We start from the raw sequence: 19,954 nt of genomic DNA on the forward strand, positions 1-19,954 counted from the left end.
GCCTGGAGATACTGAAGGTGAGGCTGGGCAGGGCTGTGAGCAACTGCCCTAGTGGAGATGTCCCTGCTGAGTGCAGGGGTGGGATGCTTTGGAGGTCATTTCCAGCCCAAACCATTCTAAGATGTCTGTGTTTCTTTCTTAGAATCTGTCCCTGTCCCTGCAGCCTCCTCTCAGGGAGCTGCAGAGAGCAATGAACTCTGCCTTCAGCCTCCTCTCCTCACTAAACCCCCTCTCAGCTCCCTCAGCTGCTCCTCCCCAGCCCTGTTCTCCAGACCCTTCCCCAGCTTTGTGGTGCTTTTCTGGACCTGCTCCAGCATCTCACAGTATCACAGTCTCACAGTATCACCAAGGTTGGAAGAGACCTCACAGATCATCAAGTCCAACCCTTTACCACAGAGCTCAAGGCCAGACCATGGCACCAAGTGCCACGTCCAGTCCTGCCTTGAACAGCTCCAGGGACGGCGACTCCACCACCTCCCCGGGCAGCCCATTCCAGTGTCCAATGACTCTCTCAGGGAAGAACTTTCTCCTCACCTCCAGCCTAAATCTCCCCTGGCACAGCCTGAGGCTGTGTCCTCTTGTTCTGGTGCTGGCCACCTGAGAGAAGAGAGCAACCTCCTCCTGGCCACAACCACCCCTCAGGTAGTTGTAGACAGCAATAAGGTCTCCCCTGAGCCTCCTCTTCTCCAGGCTAACCAATCCCAGCTCCCTCAGCCTCTCCTCATAGGGCTGTGCTCAAGGCCTCTCCCCAGCCTCGTTGCCCTTCTCTGGACACACTCAAGCATCTCAATGTCCCTCCTAAACTGGGGGGCCCAGAACTGAACACAGCACTCAAGGTGTGGTCTGACCAGTGCAGAGTACAGGGGCAGAATGACCTCCCTGCTCCTGCTGGCCACACCATTCCTGATGCAGGCCAGGATGCCACTGGCTCTCTTGGCTACCTGGGCACACTGCTGGCTCATGTTCAGGTGGGTATCAATCAGCACCCCCAGATCCCTCTCTGTCTGGCTGCTCTCAGCCACTCCGACCCCAGCCTGTATCTCTCCATGGGGTTGCTGTGGCCAAAGTGCAGCACCCTGCACTTGGAGCTGTTGAAGCCATCCCCTTGGACTCTGCCCATCTGTGCAGGTGGTCAAGGTCCTGCTGCAGAGCCCTTCTGCCTTCCAACCCAGCCACATCTGCCCCCAGCTTGGTGTCATCTGCACACTTGCTGATGACTGACTCCATGCCCTCATCCAGATCATCTATGAAGATGTTAAAGAGGATGGGGCCCAGCACAGATCCCTGAGGGACACCACTAGTGACAGCTGCCAGCTGGATGTGGCACCATTCACCACCACTCTCTGGGCTCAGCCCTCCAGCCAGTTCCTAACCCAGCACAGAGTGTTGCCATCCAAGCCATGGGCTGACAGCTTAGCCAGCAGTCTGCTGTGGGGGACAGTGTCAAAGGCCTTGCTGAAGTCCAGACAGAGCACATCCACAGGCCTCCCCACATCCACCAAGCAGTCACCTGATCATAGAAGGAGATCAGGTTGGAGAGGCAGGATCTGCCCTTCCTAAACCCATGCTGGCTGGACCTGAGCCCTTTGCCATCCCTCAGGTGCGCAGTTATTGGCCCCAAGAGAACCTGCTCCATCAGTTTCCCTGGCACTGAGGTCAGGCTGACAGGTCTGTAGTTCCCAGGTTCCTCCATCCGACCCTTCCTGTGGATGGGGACCACATTGGCAGTTTCCAGTCTCCTGGGACCTCTCTGGTGAGCCAGGACTGCTGGAAAATGATGGAGAGCAGCTTGGCCAGCTCAGCTGCCAGCTCTCTCAGCACCCTGGGATGGATCCCATCTGGTCCCATGCACTTGTGGGTGTCCAGATGGCTCAGCAGGTCCTGAACTAATTCCTCATGAATTTCCAGGGGAACACACTGCTCCCCGACCCCATCCCCCAGTTCAAGAGGCCACTTGCCTCCTCCTCCTCCCTCCTTACTGTTGAAAACTGAGGCGAAGAAGGCATTCAGGACCTCTGCCTTTGCTTCATCATCAGTTATAGTGTTCCCCTCCTGGTCCAGTAAGGAGTGGAGGCTCTTCTTGCCCATCTCAATGTCCTTCTGGCAGTGAGGGGCCCAAAAATGAATTCAGGACTCAGGCTGTGGCCTCCTTAGTGCTGAGCACAAGAACAGGACCAGTACCCTAGAGGCCTTCATGCTGTGTTGAGAATGAAGAGCTGCACTCAGCTCCTTGTGTCCTTCCCACACAGGCTCCTGCAGGGACCCTAAGGCTCATCCAGCTCCAACCCTCTGCCATGGGCAGGGACACCTCCCACCAGCACAGCTTGCTCAAGGCCTCATCCAGCCTGGCCTGCAGCACCTCCAGGGAGGTTGCAGAACACAGAAGCACCCAATGTGATCAAAGATCAAAGATCCCATTCTGTGCTTCTGTGCTCCACAGCCTCCCTGGGCAGCCTGTGCCAGTCTCTCCCTACCCTCACTCTCAACAATTCCTTCCTCCTCTGCACTCTCACTCTCCCCTCTCCCAGCTCAAAGCCATTGTCCCTCAGCCTCCCACTCCCAGCCCTTGTCACAAGTCCCTCCCCAGCTCTCCTGCAGCCCCTTCAGGCACTGCAAGGCTGCTCTGAGGTCTCCCTGCAGCCTTCTCTTCTCCAGGCTGCACAGCCCCAACTCTCCCAGCCTGTCCCCACAGCAGAGCTTCTGCAGCCTCTGATCACCTTGGTGGCCTCCTCTGGCTCCTCTGCAGCAGCTCCAGGTGGTTCTTGTGCTGTGTTCCCCAGCACTGGTATCACAGAATCACAGACTCAAGCAGGCTGGCAGAGAGCTCCAGGCTCAGCCAGCCCAACCTAGCACCCAGCCCTGCCCAACCAACCAGACCATGGCACTCAGTGCCCCAGCCAGGCTTGGCTGCAGCACCTCCAGGGCAGTGCTGCAGGTGAGGGCAGAATCCCCTCCCTGTGCTGCTGCTCTCCCTGCTCTGGCTGCAGCCAGCACACAGCTGGCTCTGGGCTGCCAGCCACCAGTGCTGGCTGCTGGGCACCTTGGCACCAGCTGACACTCCCAAAAGGCCCTTGAGCTTGGCCTTGCAGAGCTTCATGTCACCTGCTCAGGTGTCTCTGCAGGACTTTCTCTGCTGATAGAAAGGTCACCCTGGGTGGGAAAAGCAGGGCCAGGCAAAAGGAGGCTGCAGCCAGAGCTGCTGGAGTGACAGCTCCTTCTGCAGGGGAGCACACGGCGCAGGCTGCGGTGAGTGCTCAGCCCATCTCTGCCACCACATAATTAGGAGGATAATTAGCAGTAATAACAATAATCTGCTGCAAAGCCACTCCAGCAGCTGGGGATAATGAATGCTGCATCTAATTGCAGCCTTCCTGGCAGCTGCAGCCGGCTGCCAGCATGCCCATGGCTTTCTGGGAGGATCAGAGAACCACTGAGGCTGGAAAAGCCTTCTCAGATCACTGAGCCCAACTGCGACCTAGGGCCCCCATGGCCACTGCACCCTGTCCCCAGGGGCCATGGCCACACATATCTGAACGCCTGCAGGTGTGGGGACTCCACCGCCTGCCTGGGCAGCCTCTGCCAGCCCCTGACACTCTGGCAGCAGAGACGTTTTTCTTACTCTCCAACCTAACCCTCCCCTGGCACAATTTCAGGCCTCCAGAAGAGGAGGCTCAGGGCAGAGCTCATTGCTGTCTGCAGCTGCCTGCAGGGAGGCTGTAGCCAGGTGGGGTTGGGCTCTGCTGCCAGGCAGCCAGCAACAGAAGAAGGGGACACAGCCTCAAGCTGTGCCAGGGCAGGTCTAGGCTGGCTGTTGTTAGGAAGTTGTTGTCAGAGAGAGTGATTGGCACTGGAATGGGCTGCCCAGGGAGGTGGTGGAGTGGCTGTGGCTGGAGGTGTTGCAGCCAAGCCTGGCTGGGGCACTGAGTGCCATGGTCTGGTTGGTTGGGCAGGGCTGGGTGCTAGGTTGGGCTGGCTGAGCCTGGAGCTGCAGCCTGCCCCCACTGGCCCCTGCAGCGCTGCAGGGTGAGGCTGCACAGGCTGCCAGCCGCTGCCTTCCCTGCGGCACAGCTGCTGCCCTGCCACACGACTGCTTCAGTCACCAGAAGGCTCTCCCCTGAGACTGAGACAGTGCTAATGCCTCCTTTGCTCTCCCACACCTGGTTATTAACTAGCACGGTAATTGGTTGGTTCTGTAGGAGCTGCATGCCATGGAAAGTGCTCCAGGGGCTCAAAGGGAACTCCCTGATTAGTCCAAGGCATCTACAAAAGACTAATTGATAGATCCACCCCGGTGCTGACTGGTGAAACACCCACCCTGCAGCCCTGCCCGCGCCTCCAGAGCCTCCTGCCAGTCACTGGCAAACTGCCCTCTCCTCCCTTTCTCCAGGCAAGCCAAAGCTCTCTGTGGAGGGCTTCTATGCAATCTGCTGGATATGTCTGAATTGAACTCTGCTTCATCTGTTCTGGGGAGGCCACAGCTGGAGCCCTGCCTTCAGTTTTGGGGCACTCACTACCAGAAGGACACTGAGGGGCGAAGCAGGTCCAGAGAAGGGCAACAAAGCTGGGGAAGGGTCTGGAGAACAGGATTGAGGAGGAGCAGCTGAAGGAGCTGGGGGGGGTTAGTGTGAAGAGGAGGTTTAGGGGAGGCCTCATTGCTCTCTACAGCTCCCTGAGAGGAGGTGAGAGTGAGTGGCACTGGAATGAGCTGCCCAGAGAGGTGGTGGAGTCGCCAGCCCTGGAGGCGTTAAGCAGAGCCTAGCTGAGGCACTTAGTGCCATGGTCTGGTTGGCTGGGCAGGGCTGGGGGATAGGTGCTAGGCTGGGCTGATTGGGCAGGGCTGCAGGGGATAGGTGCTAGGCTGGGCTGATTGGGCAGAGCTGCAGGGGATAGGTGCTAGGCTGGGCTGATTGGGCAGGGCTGGGGGGGATAGGTGCTAGGCTGGGCTGATTGGGCAGGGCTGCAGGGGATAGGTGCTAGGCTGGGCTGATTGGGCAGAGCTGCAGGGGATAGGTGCTAGGCTGGGCTGATTGGGCAGGGCTGGGGGATAGGTGCTAGGCTGGGCTGATTGGGCAGGGCTGGGGGATAGGTGCTAGGCTGGGCTGATTGGGCAGGGCTGATTGGGCAGGGCTGCAGGGGATAGGTGCTAGGCTGGGCTGATTGGGCAGGGCTGCAGGGGATAGGTGCTAGGCTGGGCTGATTGGGCAGGGCTGCAGGGGATAGGTGCTAGGCTGGGCTGATTGGGCAGGGCTGCAGGGGATAGGTGCTAGGCTGGTCTGGCTGAGCCTGGAGGTCTCTTCCAGCCTGGTTGATTCTGTGGTTCTGTGGAGTGGGGTGGGGATTGGGCTCTGCTCCCCAGCAACAAGCGATAGGATGAAATGAAATGGCTTTGAGCTGCAGCAGGGGAGGGATAGGCTGGAGATGAGGAAAATGATTCTGCTGCAAGAGTGGTCAGGGATTGGCACAGGCTGCTCAGGAGGCTGGTGAAGTCCCCACGCCTGGAGGTGTTCCAGAAACCTGTGACTGTGGCCCTTGTGGCCCATGCTGGCATTAGGTTGCTGGTTAGATTCAATGATCTTAAAGGTCTTCTCCACCCAAAACACTTCTCTGAGCCTATGATTCTCTCTACCTCATTAGGCAAAACAGTAAGCACAGGGACATGCTCCACAACCTCACTTTAACAGTGGGGCTCAGGAAGCTGAAGGACAAAGGCACAAACCAAACAGCAGCTTCAGCTTTCTCTGCCTGGTTTGGGTTTGTTTTTTTAAGGTTCCTTTGTGATTCCATTAAGTAAAAGTGACTTAGAGTCACAGAACCAACCAGGCTGGCAGAGAGCTCCAGGCTCAGCCAGCCCAACCCAGCACCCAGCCCTGCCCAACCAACCAGACCATGGCAATAAGTGCCCCAGCCAGGCTTGGCTGCAACACCTCCAGCCATGGCCACTCCACACCTCCCTGGGCAGCCCATTCCAGTGCCAATCACTCTCTCTGACAACAACTTCCTAACAACATCCAGCCTAGACCTGTCCTGGCACAGCTTGAGGCTGTGTCCCCTTCTTCTGGTGCTGCTTGCCTGGCAGCAGAGCCCAACCCCACCTGGCTACAGCCTCCCTCTCTGTTCAGTTTGGAGAGGAGAAGGCTCCCAGGAGACTTTATTGTGGCCTTCCAGTGTCTGAAGGGGGCTACAGGATAGCTGGGGAAGGACTTTTTAGGATGTCAGGTAGTGATAGGACTGGAGGGGATGGATTGAAGCTAGAGGAGGGGAGATTCAAATTGGCTATTAGGAAGAAGCTCTTCACCATGAGGGTGGTGAGACACTGGCACAGGCTGCCCAGGGCGGTGGTGGAAGCCTCATCCCTGGAGGTGTTTAAGGCCAGGCTGGATGTGACTTTGAGCAGCCTTGCTTAGTGTGAGGTGTCCCTGCCCGGGGCAGGGGGGTTGGAGCTGGATGATCCTTAAGATCCCTTCCGTCCCTGACGCTTCTGTGATCCTGTGCCCAGTGTGTGGAGGGCTGAGGAGCTGCTCCTTAGCGCGGCAGAGGAAGCAGCCTCAGGAAAAGTGAGTGATGCATCCCTGGAGGCTCTCAGTTACAAGAGCATTTGCTAACGTTGTTGCTCTGCCAAGAGCCCTTCCAGCCGCAGGCTCTTGTTGCCGTGAGAGTCTGGAACACAAGAAACCTGCCGGCAGCCTGGGCGGCACTGAGCAGCTCGGGGGCGCTCCCCTCTGCCCTCTGTGCTCCTGCACACACCTTTAGCCCCGACTGGTTCTACCATTCTGATTTAGGTGCTGATCCTGAGGCTGCTGATGTGCCCTCTTACTGGTAGGTCCTGCGAGGTCTGCCCAGACAGGGGCACCTGCGTGGTGCAGTGGTTTAAAGGGCAGAGATGCCCTCAGCATCATCCCTGCCTTCTGCCTTTGGACCTCTTTCTGACATACTCATGGCCTGGAGCTTCTGGGTGCCAAGCCAAGTGTTTGTTTTCAGGATTCATGAGCAAATAATCATTGTGAGAGGAGACAACTCCTCTACTCCCTCTGGCAGCCTTCTCCCCTTGCTAGGGAGGCACAGCCCTGGCTGCTTTCTTCCATCTTTAGCAGCTTAAATAACATGGAAAAGTGATTTCACAGAGGTCCTATTAACACAGGATCATGGAATGGTAGGGATTGGAAGGGACCTCCAGAGATCATTGAGCCCAACCCCCCTGCCAGGGCAGGGCACACAGAACACATCCAGGGGGGCTGAAAAGGCTCCACAGCCTCTCTGGGCAGCCTGCTCCAGGCCTCCAGCACCCTCACACTCACAAAGGTTCCCCTCCTGTTGCCCTGGCACCTCCTCTGCTCCAGCTGGCACCCAGTGCCCCTTGTGCTGCCCTTGGCCAGCCCTGGGCACAGCCTGGCTGTGTCATCCTGACACTGCCCTGAGCAGCTTTAGCACAGCACTGAGGGGCTGCAGCCCTCAGGCTGCTCTGCTGCCAGCTCAGTTCTTCTGATGCTCTGCTTTCCCTAGCTGGCACTTTTCCTCCTTCCCTCACAAAGCCTGAAGCTCTGTGCCCACTTTGGGCCAGCCCAGGGCAGCAGTGGCAGCAGGGATCCTGCAGCCCCCCTAGACACAAGAGCAGCCATTGGCACAGGTTTCCCATGCCCGCTCCAAAACAAGCACTTCAACCACAGACCTCTTCAGTGCCAGTTGCCTGTGCTGAGGGCCCCCAGCGGACAGTTCTGCTGCTCTGCAAATTAAAGAGGAGTACCAGCAGTCCCTCCTTGGATCCATGACACTTAACTGCCTCTAAGTATGTAGCATGTTTTACACCTTTAGTCCCCTGTAAGTCATTGTTCTGCAGGCAAACGAGAAAATCCATTTCCATCAGCTCCCAAAGCCTCAGAACAGTCTCTCTGCAGGAAGGCCACAGCCATAAACTCACCTCTTTAGAGCTGCTGGGGAACCCAGAATCTATGTAAGTGCAGGTCAGCCAAATCATAGAGTCACAGAACCAACCAGGCTGAGAGAGAGCTCCAAGCTCAGCCAGCCCAACCTGGCATCCAGCCCTGCCCAACCAACCAGACCATGGCACTAAGTGCCCCAGCCAGGCTTGGCTGCAACACCTCCAGCCACAGCCACAGCTTCAGGCTGTGTCCCCTTCTTCTGCTGCTGGCTGCCTGGCAGCAGAGGCCAACCCCACCTGGCTACAGCCTCCCTGCAGGCAGCTGCAGGCAGCAATCAGCTCTGCCCTGAGCCTCCTCTGCTGCAGGCTGCACCCCCCCAGCTCCCTCAGCCTCTCCTCACAGGGCTCTGCTCCAGGCCCCTCCCCAGCCTTGCTGCCCTTCTCCAAACACCTTCCAGCACCTCAGCAGCTCTCTGCAATGGAGGAGCCCAGAACTGGACACAGCACTGCAGGGGTGGCCTGAGCAGTGCTGAGCACAGGGGCACAAGAACCTCCCTTGTCCTGCTGCCCACACTGCTCCTCAGCCAGCCCAGGATGCCATTGGCTCTGCTGCCCACTTGGGCACACTTCTGCCTCCTCTTCAGCTCCTCTCTACAGCACCTCCCTCTCTGCCTGGCTGCTCTCAGCCACTCTGGCCCCAGCCTGGAGCACTGTGACTTACTTCCCCTTTCAAGCTGCGGGGAACAGGAGTAAAAGACCAAAAATAAAGCAGAGGTGTTGGAATATGCAGAAGATTTAGAGATGGAGCTACAGTGACAGCCTCAAATGAAAGGCTTTCTGGAGGAAATCTCAGTGCCTAGGCCTGGACCTAAATCACAGAGCCATTTAACCCCCTCTAGACAAGTGCTGTAAGCCCTGGCGTGATGGATGCTTGACCAGTGCCTTGCAGAAATCAATCTGTGTCTGACCTAATCATTGGGGGAGGGGAAGGTGCCCCATAAATATCCCTGCTTTTTACTTTGGAGGACAGCAAACCAATACCTAATCAAATCTGTGAGTAAACAGCATTATTTGTTCCCCAGGAATGGCAACACCCAAATATTTCCTCAGAGGAAATCTGGAAGCAGCCTTCAGAAGTGATTCATTGTGGCCTGTGAAGAGCAGAGCGCTGCAGTGAAAGGGGAGCAGAGCAGCCCTGGGCAGTGGGGGAGGGGGAAGGCCAAGCCCCCTTGTAACATCAAGGGATGGAGTCCCAGCGTCACACTGAGCAGCCAGAGCCTAAGCCTCAGGCTTTGCACTGCTCTGAAGTGCCAGCAGTGGCTTTTGCACAGGGGTGGAGGAGCAGTGCCCCACTGCGGTGCAGGCGCTCCTGGGAGAGCAGAGGAGAAGCAGACCCACGCAGATCACAACTGCCTTCACAAGAGGCATCTCCTCAGGTGAAGGGGGGGAAACAGAGGCACAGACAGGCTAAACGCCCTGCAGAGAGACCCGAGGCAAGCTCAGGTTAAATGCCATCAGGAGAGGCTATCCCCTAGTGCACAGCTCCTCTCTTAGCCACGGTGCTGCTCCAATCCTACTGCCCCAGAAGGGAGCTCAAAGACTGGTTCTGACCTGCCTTAGAGGTGCAGCAGCCCCGAGCACACTGCTCAGCTTCCCCACAGGCTCTGCTGTGCTGGCAACCCCTGGGGCAGTCCAACCCAGACAGGAGAAGCTGCTTCCCTGTGGCATTCCCTCTAGGGACAGAAGCTGTCCCCTCTGGCAGTTCCTCTAGGGACAGAAGCTGTCTCCTGGGGCAGCTCCTCTAGGGACAGAATCTGCTTCCCTGGGGCAGTTCCTCTAGGGACAGAAGCTGTCTCCTGGGGCAGTTCCTCTAGGGACAGAAGCTGTCTCCTGTGGCATTCCCTCTAGGGACAGAAGCTGTCTCCTGGGGCAGTTCCTCTAGGGACAGAAGCTGTCTCCTGTGGCAGTTCCTCTAGGGACAGAAGCTGTCTCCTGGGGCAGCTCCTCTAGGGACAGAAGCTGTCTCCTGGGGCAGTTCCTCTAGGGACAGAAGCTGTCTCCTGGGGCAGTTCCTCTAGGGACAGAAGCTGTCTCCTGGGGCAGTTCCTCTAGGGACAGAAGCTGCTTCCCTGGGGCAGTTCCTCTAGGGACAGAAGCTGTCTCCTGGGGCAGTTCCTCTAGGGACAGAAGCTGTCTCCTGGGGCAGTTCCTCTAGGGACAGAAGCTGATTCCCTGGGGTAGATCCTCTAGGGACAGAAGCTGTCTCCTCTGGCAGTTCCTCTAGGGACAGAAGCTGTCTCCTGGGGCAGTTCCTCTAGGGACAGAAGCTGTCTCCTGGGGCAGTTCCTCTAGGGACAGAAGCTGTCTCCTGGGGCAGCTCCTCTAGGGACAGAAGCTGTCTCCTTGCAGCAGCTCCTCCAGGGGGGCCTCAGCAGTGGAAACAGCCGCCATGGTGCTGACAGCACTCAAGGGCCAGCCCCAGCAGCACGGAGGGCAGCTGAGCTGCCAGCAGACCATTGCCCTCACCCAGCAGAGCTTGAGGCATGCCATGGCCAAGTGCACAGTGGCAGTCCTGAAGCTAAGAGGCAGGGAGCCTGCAGCCCGAGGAGGTTCCCCTGAAACCACAGAGCCGAAGAAGAAGGGAAGCCACTTACCATAGAGGACTGTAATGAGTGACACGGGCATGACCAGGATACCCACCAGCATGTCTGCCACTGCCAGGGACATGAGGAAGAAGTTGGTGGCGTTCTGCAGCTTCTTCTCCAAGGAGACTGCCATAATGACCAGAATGTTGCCGCCGATGGTCAGCAGGATGACCACCAGGATCAGCAGGGCTGGCCAGTTCTTCTCCCTCGCCGCCGGCCGGGCGGCTGCGTCCCTCTCAGAGGCGTTGAGAGGCTCAGCCGTGGGCAGGCTCTGGTTCAGAGTCAGATCGGTGCCGAGGGCCCAAGCCCCGGTTCCGCCGTGCGGCCCCAGGTGCGGCGCGGCCGCCAGCGCGGCGATGCTGAGCAGCAGCCCGGTGCTGCCGGAGCGGCTCATGGTCGGCGGGCGCGGCTGGCTCCTAGCCCTGCCTGGCTGCCGAGCCCTGTGCCGAGCGGCGGGGCCGGGGCCCAACTCCGCAGATGCCGAGCCAGACACTCGCTCGCTCTCCCATAGCGACAGAGCAGCCTCGCAGGAGTCACTGCCGACCTCTCCTAGTGGCCCGGGGCGCGCTGCGAGACGACCTCTGGGCGACAGCCTTGCGGGCAAGGAGGCTCTGCGGGCGCCGGGCGGCTGCCAGGTCCATGGCTCTGGAAGGAGAGGAGAGCACTGTCACTGCGATGGCAGCCTGCACAGCACCTTCTTCACGCCCATGCAAATGACATTCCCGTGCGCTGCCTCCCTGCTGGCTGGGATCTCCTCCGGGCTGCAACCAACTTATCTTACGGGTACAGACTATGCCTCCAGCTCCGGAGGAGAGGAGCGCACCGGTGGGCTCTGGCTGGGGAGCAGCTGATTGTGGCTAATTAAAGCTTTGGGGAGACGAGCAGCAGCAAGCCCAAAGAGCAGAAGCATGTGGCAACTGATAGCCACTTCAGAGAGCCTCTGCTGCCGCGGGAGACGGCCGCTGCAGGAGCTCCAACCCGTGCAGGCAGCACTGCTGGAGCACAGCTGCAGAGCAGCATCTCCCACGGGAGAAGCATTTGGGTACGGTTTGCACCTTCCAAAACAGAGCACAGCAGTCGTGGTCAGAACCCTCAGGTGCTGAGCAGCACAGAGCCGCAGCAACAGGCAGGCTGGCAAAGCCCCTCGGGAGCACCCTGCTCTGCAACACCCACCTTAAACTGTGTCCCCAAGCACCACATCCAAACACAGCCAGGGAGGGGGACTCCAGCACCTCCCTGGGCAGCTCATTCCACTCCCTGACCACTCTCTCTGTGAAAAACTTTTTCCTAATGTCCAGTCTAAACCTCCCCAGGCTCAGCTTGAGGCCTTTCCCCTTGCCTGTGAGCAGAGCCCAGCAGCAGCCTCTCCACAATGTCCCTTCAGGTAGTTGTAGACAGCAATGAGCTCTGCCCTCAGCCTCCTCTTCCTCAAACTAAAACTGCTGAACTGCCCCAGAACAAGGAGCAGCCTAGGGTGGGTTTTACTGGGAGATCAGTGGTGCAGAGATGCAATATGCCTTAGGTACACACAGCTACACCAAGAGATCAACTGCTGAGTGCTGCCCTTGGGCCACAAGGACCCTGGGCAATGTCACTGGCTGGGGGCAGAGTTGCTGCAGAGCTGCTCAGCAGAGAAGGACCTGGGGGTGTTGGCCTTCGATCACATTGGGTGCTTCTGTGCTCCACAATCTCCCTGGGAAACCTGTGCCAGTCTCTCACCACCCTCAACCTGTGCCAGTCTCTCACCACCCTCAACCTGTGCCAGTGTCTCACCACCCTCACTGCAACTTCTTCCTAACATCCAGTTCCAACCTGCCCTCTGCCACTTCAAACCCATTCCTCCTCCTCCTGCCATTCCCAGACCTTGTCAATAGTCCCTCCCCAGCCCTCCTGCAGCCCCCTGCAGATCCTGCAAGGCCACTCCAAGGTCCCCCCCAAGCCTTCTCCCCTCCAGGCTGCAGAGCCCCAACTCTCTCAGCCTGTGCTCAGAGCAGAGCTGCTGCAGCCCTCTCAGCATCTTGGTGGCCTCCTCTGGGCTGGCTCCAGCAGTTCCATGTCCATAGGATAGATTTCCTCAGAGAGCCTCACATGCTGCAGGCAATGACAGGATTATCTTGGTTGGAGAAGACCTCCAAGATGGAGCCCACCACCACCACACCCATCACACTGTGTCCCAAAGTGCTGTGTCCATACATTTCTTGAGCATCTCCTGGGAGCACAAAGTGAGGACAAGTCAGGTTACAGCCCCTCCCTGCCCATGTGGGACAGGCAGGAGAGCAGCACCCTGCTACCTCTGCAGGACTGCACCATCCTCATGCACTGACCTCAGCCAGCAAGTCCCACAGGCTCTGAACTCCAGGCACATGGCTCCAGGGGCTGCATTCCCAGCCCCAGCTGGGTTGTGTTCTCAGGAGCAGAATGGGTTTGGCTGCCAACAACTACAACTGGTGAAGGCAGCAGCTTACAACTGCTTTGTGTCTGTGTCCATGTACAACAGGGGGTGAAAAGCACAGGAGGAAGGCAGGCAGCACAACACCAACACAGCCTCCACCAGCAGTAGGGAAGTCAACCGAGAAGTAGAATTAACTTCAACAGTGTGCAGGTAGGAGAGTTGGGGCTGTGCAGCCTGGAGAAGAGAAGGCTCCAGGGAGACCTTAGAGTACCTGAAGGGGCTCAAGGAGAGCTGGGGAGGGACTTTGGACAAGGGCTGGGAGTAGCAGGCTGAAGGACAGTGGCTTTGAGCTGGGAGAGGGGAGAGTGAGAGTGGAGAGGAGGAAGAGATTGTTGAGAGTGGGGATGGGGAGAGATTGGCACAGGCTGTCCAGGGAGGTTGTGGATGCCAGAAGAAGAGACACTGACACAGGTTGCCCAGGAAGGTTGTGGATGCCAGAAGAAGAGACACTGGCACAGGTTGCCCAGGAAGGTTGTGGATGCCAGAAGAAGAGACACTGACACAGGTTGCCCAGGAAGGTTGTGGATGCCAGAAGAAGAGACACTGGCACAGGCTGCCCAAGGAGGTTGTGGATGCCAGAAGAAGAGACACTGACACAGGTTGCCCAGGGAGGTTGTGGATCACATTCCACAGAAGATCACACTCAGTGCTTCTGTGGTCCCCAACCTCCCTGGAGGTGCTCAGTGCCAGGTCAGATGAGGCCTTGAGTAACCTGGGTGCTGGTGGGAGGTGTCCCTGCCCATGGCAGGGGGTTGGAACTGGATGAACTTGAAGGTCTCCTCCAACCCAACCCATCATGTGAGTCTATTCCATATCTGTTCCCTATGCATCCCTGTTTTTCACAGGTAACTTCCTAGCTGCCTGTGTGTCCTCTCTCCTGACAGCAGGACGAGAGTTGTGTAAGCAGCCCTTTGGGGCACAATGCCCATGGCACTGGCCAAAGGGAGAGCTGAACTGCATGGAATGATGGGCAAGGGGGTTAGAACTGCATGATCATTCAGTTCCCTTCCAACCCAACCCTATTCAATGAATCTATGAATCACAGAACCAACCAGACGGGCAGAGAGCTCCAGGCTCAGGCAGCCCAACCTAGCACCCAGCCCTGCCCAACCAACCAGACCATGGCACTCAGTGCCCCAGCCAGGCTTGGCTGCAACACCTCCAGCCACGGCCACTCCACCACCTCCCTGGGCAGCCCATTCCAGTGCCAATCACTCTCTCTGCCAACAACTTCCTAACAACAGCCAGCCTAGACCTGCCCTGGCACAGCTTGAGGCTGTGTCCCCTTCTTCTGCTGCTGGCTGCCTGGCAGCAGAGGCCAACCCCACCTGGCTACAGCCTCCCTGCAGGCAGCTGCAGGCAGCAATCAGCTCTGCCCTGAGCCTCCTCTGCTGCAGGCTGCACCCTCCCAGCTCCCTCAGCCTCTCCTCACAGGGCTGTGCTCCAGGCCCCTCCCCAGCCTTGCTGCCCTGCTCCAAACACCTTCCAGCACCTCAGCATCTCTCTGCAGTGGAGGAGCCCAGAACTGGACACAGCACTGCAGGGGTGTCCTGAGCAGTGCTGAGCACAGGGGCACAAGAACCTCCCTTGTCCTGCTGCCCACACTGCTCCTCAGCCAGCCCAGGATGCCATTGGCTCTGCTGCCCACCTGGGCACTGCTGCCTCCTCTGCAGCTCCTCTCTGCCAGCACCCCCAGCTCCCTCTCTGCCTGCCTGCTCTCAGCCACTCTGGCCCCAGCCTGTAGTGCTGCTTGGGGCTGTTGTGAATTCCCTTCCAGCATTCCCTGGGCCCCTTTGTGCAGTGTGCAGGAACGGAGCTGTTCTGTCTCCCTGACATAAATAACCAAGGCAGAGGCAGAGCCTGCCCCTTGGCTGCCCCCTGGCATGTGTGTGGCACAGCTGTTTGCTGCGCAGGGATCAGAGGCTAAATGCAGTGCAGGGGCTTACATTAGCTTTCCTGACAAGTAAAAAGTGCTCAGAGCCCTGTAGTAGAAAAAAACCCTTTAGCATCCATGCAGGTTTTGGACCCTTACTGAGGGGCTCTGTGCACAGAGGCAGCTCCGAGCCGAGCGGCGCACAAAGCCGCACCTCTGCTCCGGCATCGTAGCTAATTGCTCCCAAAGGGTCTCCAAACTTCCTATTTAGGGAGAAGCTCCACAGTATGTGCAGAGAAAGTAATCCTGCAGCTGCAGAGGCAGATGAATTAGCAGGCAGCCACTCGACCATTTGTTACTGCAGCTCAGCTGCTCTGCAAACCACGCCAGGCAAACAGCCTCCCTGTGAACTGCAGAGCATTTGCCTCTGAGCCCAGGCTTCACTTTAAAGCTGGGAAGAGCTTTACCCAGGTTCACAGCTCCCCTTTTTAACCTGACTGCAGCTTTGTGGCACGTGAGCTGCGCTGGGGGGGACATCCCCACCATAGCCAGTGGCCCTTTGGCTCTGGGGCTCGTGGTCTCTCTTGATCTTGCTGCTGTAATACTTGGGCAGGGCAAGAAAGCAACCTCATGCCCAAGCATGAGGCCGTGTTCAAGGAGCAGGATGTCCAACCTTGGTCTTGCTTCTTCCCAGGTCTGAGCTGAGGGAGGTTTTGGAGAAGGTGATGCTACCACTGGCACCACTCTGGGCACTGGATAGCTTAGCCAGGGAGGTGGTGGAGTCACCACTCCTGGGGGTGTTCCAGATAGACAGAATGATAGAATGATAGAGCCACAGAGTGATAGAATGAAAGAACTATAGAGTGATAGAATGATGGAGCCATAGAATGATAGAGCTGTAGAGGGATAGAATGAATGAACCACAGAATGATAGAACCATAGAGTGATAGAATGATAGAGCCACAGAGTGATAGAACCATAGAGTGATAGAATGATAGAGCCATAAGTAATAGAATGATAGAGCCATAGAGTGGTAGAACCATAGAGTGATAGAATGATAGAACCATAGAGTGATAGAATGATAGAGCCATAGAGTGATAGAACCATAGAGTGATAGAATGATAGAACCATAGAGTGATAGAATGATAGAGCCATAGAGCCATAGAGTGATAGAACCATAGAGTGATAGAATGATAGAAACATAGAGTGATAGAATGATAGAAACATAGAGTGATAGAATGATAGAGCCATAGAGTGATAGAATGATAGAGCCACAGATTGATAGAATGAAAGAACCTTAGAATGATAGAACCATAGAGTGATTGAATGGGCTGGAAGTGACCTCCAAAGCTCACCCAGTCCAAGCCCCTGCACTCAGCAGGGACATCCTCCACTAGAGCAGGCTGTCCACAGCCCTGTCCAGCCTCACCTTCAGTATCTCCAGGCATGGGGCCTCAACCACCTCCCTGGGCAGCCTGTTTCAATGTTCCAGCAGCCTCCTGGTGCAGAACTTGTTCCTCACATCCAATCTCATCTGCTCTGCTCTCATTTCAAACCACTGCCCTCATCCTGTCCCTGCAGGCCTTTGGGAACAGTCCCTCTGCAGCCTGCTTGCAGCCCCTGGTGCAGAATGTTAGAGGCAGGAAGGAAGCTCTGGAGATCTTGGAGTCCACTCCCCCTGCCAGAGCACGACCATAGAATCCAGTGGAGGTTGCACAGGAGAACATCCAGATGGGTCTTGGAAGTCTCCAGAGAAGGAGACTCCATAACCTATCTGGGCAGCCTGTGCCAGTGCTCTGTGTCCCTTGCAGTAAGGAAGTTCTTCGTGTCCTGGAAGGTCACTTTCAGGTCTCCCTAGAGCCTTCTCTTCTCCAGGCTCCCTCAGCCTGTCCCCATAGCAGAGCTGCTCCGACCCCTTAATCATTTTTGTGGCCCTCCTCTGAACCCTCTCCGTCAGGGCCATGTCCTTCCTATATTGAGGGCTCTGGAGCTGGATGTAGTACTGCAGGTGAGGTCTCAGGAGAGCAGAGTGGCAGAATCCCCTCTCTCCATCTATGCTTCTCTTGCTGGAGCCCAGGCTGCAATTTGCCTTCTGGGCCATGTGGCCACAGCACCTGGGGCCATGGTTTAGTGGCCTTGGTGGTGTTGGGTTGCTGGTTGGACTGAATGATCTCAGAGGGCTCTTCAGCCTGGAGAATAGAAAGCTTCAAGGAGATCTTGGAGTGGCCCTCCAGGGTCTGAGCTGAGCTTTGAGGTCCCTTCCAACCTGAACTATTCCACGATTCTGTGATTGACATTAATGTCCCTGCCCTGTGCTTGCTGGGGCTTGCAGAAGGAACATGGGCAGGGAGAGACCCTAGAATCCCAGAATCAGTCAGGGTGGGAAGGGACCACAAGGAACAGCCAGTCCCAACCCCCTGCCATGCCCAGGGACACCCTACCCTAGAGCAGGCTGCACACAGCCTCAGCCAGCCTGGCCTCAAACACCTCCAGCCATGGGGCCTCAACCCCCTCCCTGGGGAGCCCATTCCAGCCTCTCACCACTCTCCTGCTCAACAACTTCCTCCTCCCCTCCAGCCTCACTCTCCCCACCTCCAGCTTTGCTCCATTCCCCCCACTCCTGCCACTCCCTCACAGCCTCAAAAGTCCCTCCCCAGCTTTTTTGGAGTCCCCTTCAGATGCTGGAAGGGCACAAGAAGGTCACCTGGGAGCCTCCTCTGCTGCAGCCTGCACAGCCCCAACTCTTTCAGGCTGTGCTCACAGCAGAGCTGCTGCAGCCTCTGAGCATCCTCCTGGCCCTGCTCTGGACACTCTCCAGCATCTCCACAGCCCTCTTGTCCCAGGGGCTCCAGAGCTGGATGCAGCACTCCAGGTGGGGTCTCAGCAGAGCAGAGCAGAGGGGCAGAATCCCCTCCCTGGCCCTGCTGGCCACACTGCTGCTGCTGCAGCCCAGGCTCTGCTTGGCTTTCTGGGCTGCAAGTGCACACTGCTGGCTCCTGCTGAGCTTCTCCTCCAGCAGCACCCCCAAGTCCCTCTGCTCTGGGCTGCTCTGCAGCCTGGCACTGCCCAGCCTGGATTGGTGCTTGGCATTGCCTTGACCCAGCTGCAGGACCTTGCCCTTGGTCTTGTTGAACCTCCTGAGCTTGGCTTGTGCCCACCTCTGCAGCCTGCCCAGGTCCCTCTGCTTGGTGTGGGCAGCAAACCTGCTGAGGCTGCACTCAGTGCCTCTGTCCCTGAAGATGACTCAAGTCGAGATCCTAAAAGAAACCCAAAGCCACAACCTAACCCCAACCTCACTGCAGGATAAGAGCTCTGAGCTAGAAATGTCTAATTCCATAACTGCTGAGGACTGAGGTCTGAAAGGGTCAGCAGGGCCATCCCCTCTTGCATTTCATCACTGCCTGTGCAGCAACAGCTTCTTGCCTGAGTGGTGCTGCAGCATCAGAGCATGGGGCTGAAAAAAAAACCCCAATAATCAGCAGGTAGAATTCTGACTCCTTCAGCAGTTTTGCTGCTGAGAATCAGATAGATGTTTGTTTGGCTACTTAGGCACTGCAAAGCATGGGGCTGCAAATTGCTGCCAGTCAGCAAACACAGAGTGCTGGGAAGGAAATTGCCCTCGGGAGAAAAAGCAGGTCTGCCAGGGAGGGCCAGGAGAGGCAGGCTGCCAGATCCATGTCCTTGCTCCAAAGGAGCAGTTCTTAAACACACACAAGAGACAGACTTTGAGCAGATGATGCAAGGGCTCGAGTAGCTCTGCTCTGAGGACAGCTGTGGTGTGCTGGGCTGCAGCAAGAGCAGCATGGCCAGAGAGCAAGGGAGGGGATCCTGCCCCTTTGCTCTGCTCCCCTCAGACCCCACCTGCAGTCCTGGGGGCAGTTCTGGAGCCCCCAGCACAAGCAGGACATGGAAGTGTTGGAGCCAGTGCAGAGGAGGCCACCAAGATGCTGAGAGGGCTGCAGCAGCTCTGCTCTGAGCACAGGCTGAGAGAGTTGGGGCTGTGCAGCCTGGAGAGGAGAAGGCTTCCAGGAGACACTGGAGTGGCCTTGCAGGATCTGCAGGGGGCTGCAGGAGGGCTGGGGAGGGACCATTGACAAGGTCTGGGAATGGCAGGAGGAGGAGGAATGGGTTTGAAGGGGCAGAGGGGAGGTTGGAACTGGATGTTAGGAAGAAGTCGTTTGCAGTGAGGGTGGTGAGACACTGGCACAGGTTACCCAGGGAGGTTGTGGAGCACAGAAGCACAGAATGTGATCAAAGATCACATTCTGTGCTTCTGTGCTCCACAACCTCCCTGGAGGTGTTCAGGACCAGGCTGGATGACATCTTGGGGCACCCAAGTTGAGGCACTGGAATCGATGCCCTCTGGGGGTCCCTTCCGCCCTGAGCTGCTCTGAGACTCTCTGCAAGTCCTTTCTCCACCAAGCAGGTGCTGCAGATCTGCACCACTGCCTCCTCAGCAAGAGCCTCTCTGAATGCAAGCCTGTCCCCAGTGCTGCCAGCAGTGGCACATGGCCCACAGCCAGGGTTAGAACCAGCTCCTTGAGGAACCAAATCAATCCGGGGGCTTGTTCGGGTTAGCTTTGCTTGTTTGTTTGTTTGTTTTCTTTCTTCTTAACTTGGGACTAGAATGGTAAAAAGGAGTCTTCAGCTTCCACCTCTGCTCCTGGAAGGGACTGTGATGACTGCTTTGCAAAGCTGGCCCCTTCACCTGCCTGTTCCTCAGGGTGACTCATGGATGGAGCTGTTGCTATTTTTATGCCAAGGCACAGCTAGCAAAAGTGAAGGAAATCACAGAAGTGCCTAAGAAAAGCCCTCAGCAGGGTCACTTAAGGAACACAGTGCCCGAAATAGCTGGGCACATGTGGAGGAGAGAGGAGTGGAGCAGGATCGATGGCACTGCCAGGGCCCTGCTTATCCCACAGCCCCCAGATCCCAGCTGTAGAGAGCTCAAAGGCCTCAGCATTGCCCTGTGTCACCTTGTCCATGGCAGTGGCCAGGAGAAGCTGGCAAACTTTGTTCCTCCTGCCACCAACAGCCAGCCCTGGGTGCAACCTGGAGGCCTTCCTGTGTAATCTGGTGTCCTGCTTGGGCAAGGGACTTGGACTGGA

General features: G+C 57.3%; 1 protein-coding gene across 3 annotated transcripts in view; it reads right to left on the minus strand.

The window, feature by feature from the left end:
• HTR2C (5-hydroxytryptamine receptor 2C) overlaps positions 1–19,954 on the minus strand; it is a 268,006-nt gene that overhangs the window by 35,068 nt on the left and 212,984 nt on the right. For all 3 annotated transcript variants that reach the window (XM_064159663.1, XM_064159662.1, XM_064159661.1), the window contains one exon: positions 10,531–11,166. In XM_064159663.1, coding sequence (XP_064015733.1) covers positions 10,531–10,915 — 385 coding nt within the window. In that variant the 5' untranslated portion in view covers positions 10,916–11,166. The remainder of the gene's footprint in view (positions 1–10,530; positions 11,167–19,954) is intronic.

The sequence above is a fragment of the Pogoniulus pusillus genome, chromosome 19 (assembly GCF_015220805.1).
Source record: "Pogoniulus pusillus isolate bPogPus1 chromosome 19, bPogPus1.pri, whole genome shotgun sequence".
NCBI lineage: Eukaryota > Metazoa > Chordata > Aves > Piciformes > Lybiidae > Pogoniulus > Pogoniulus pusillus.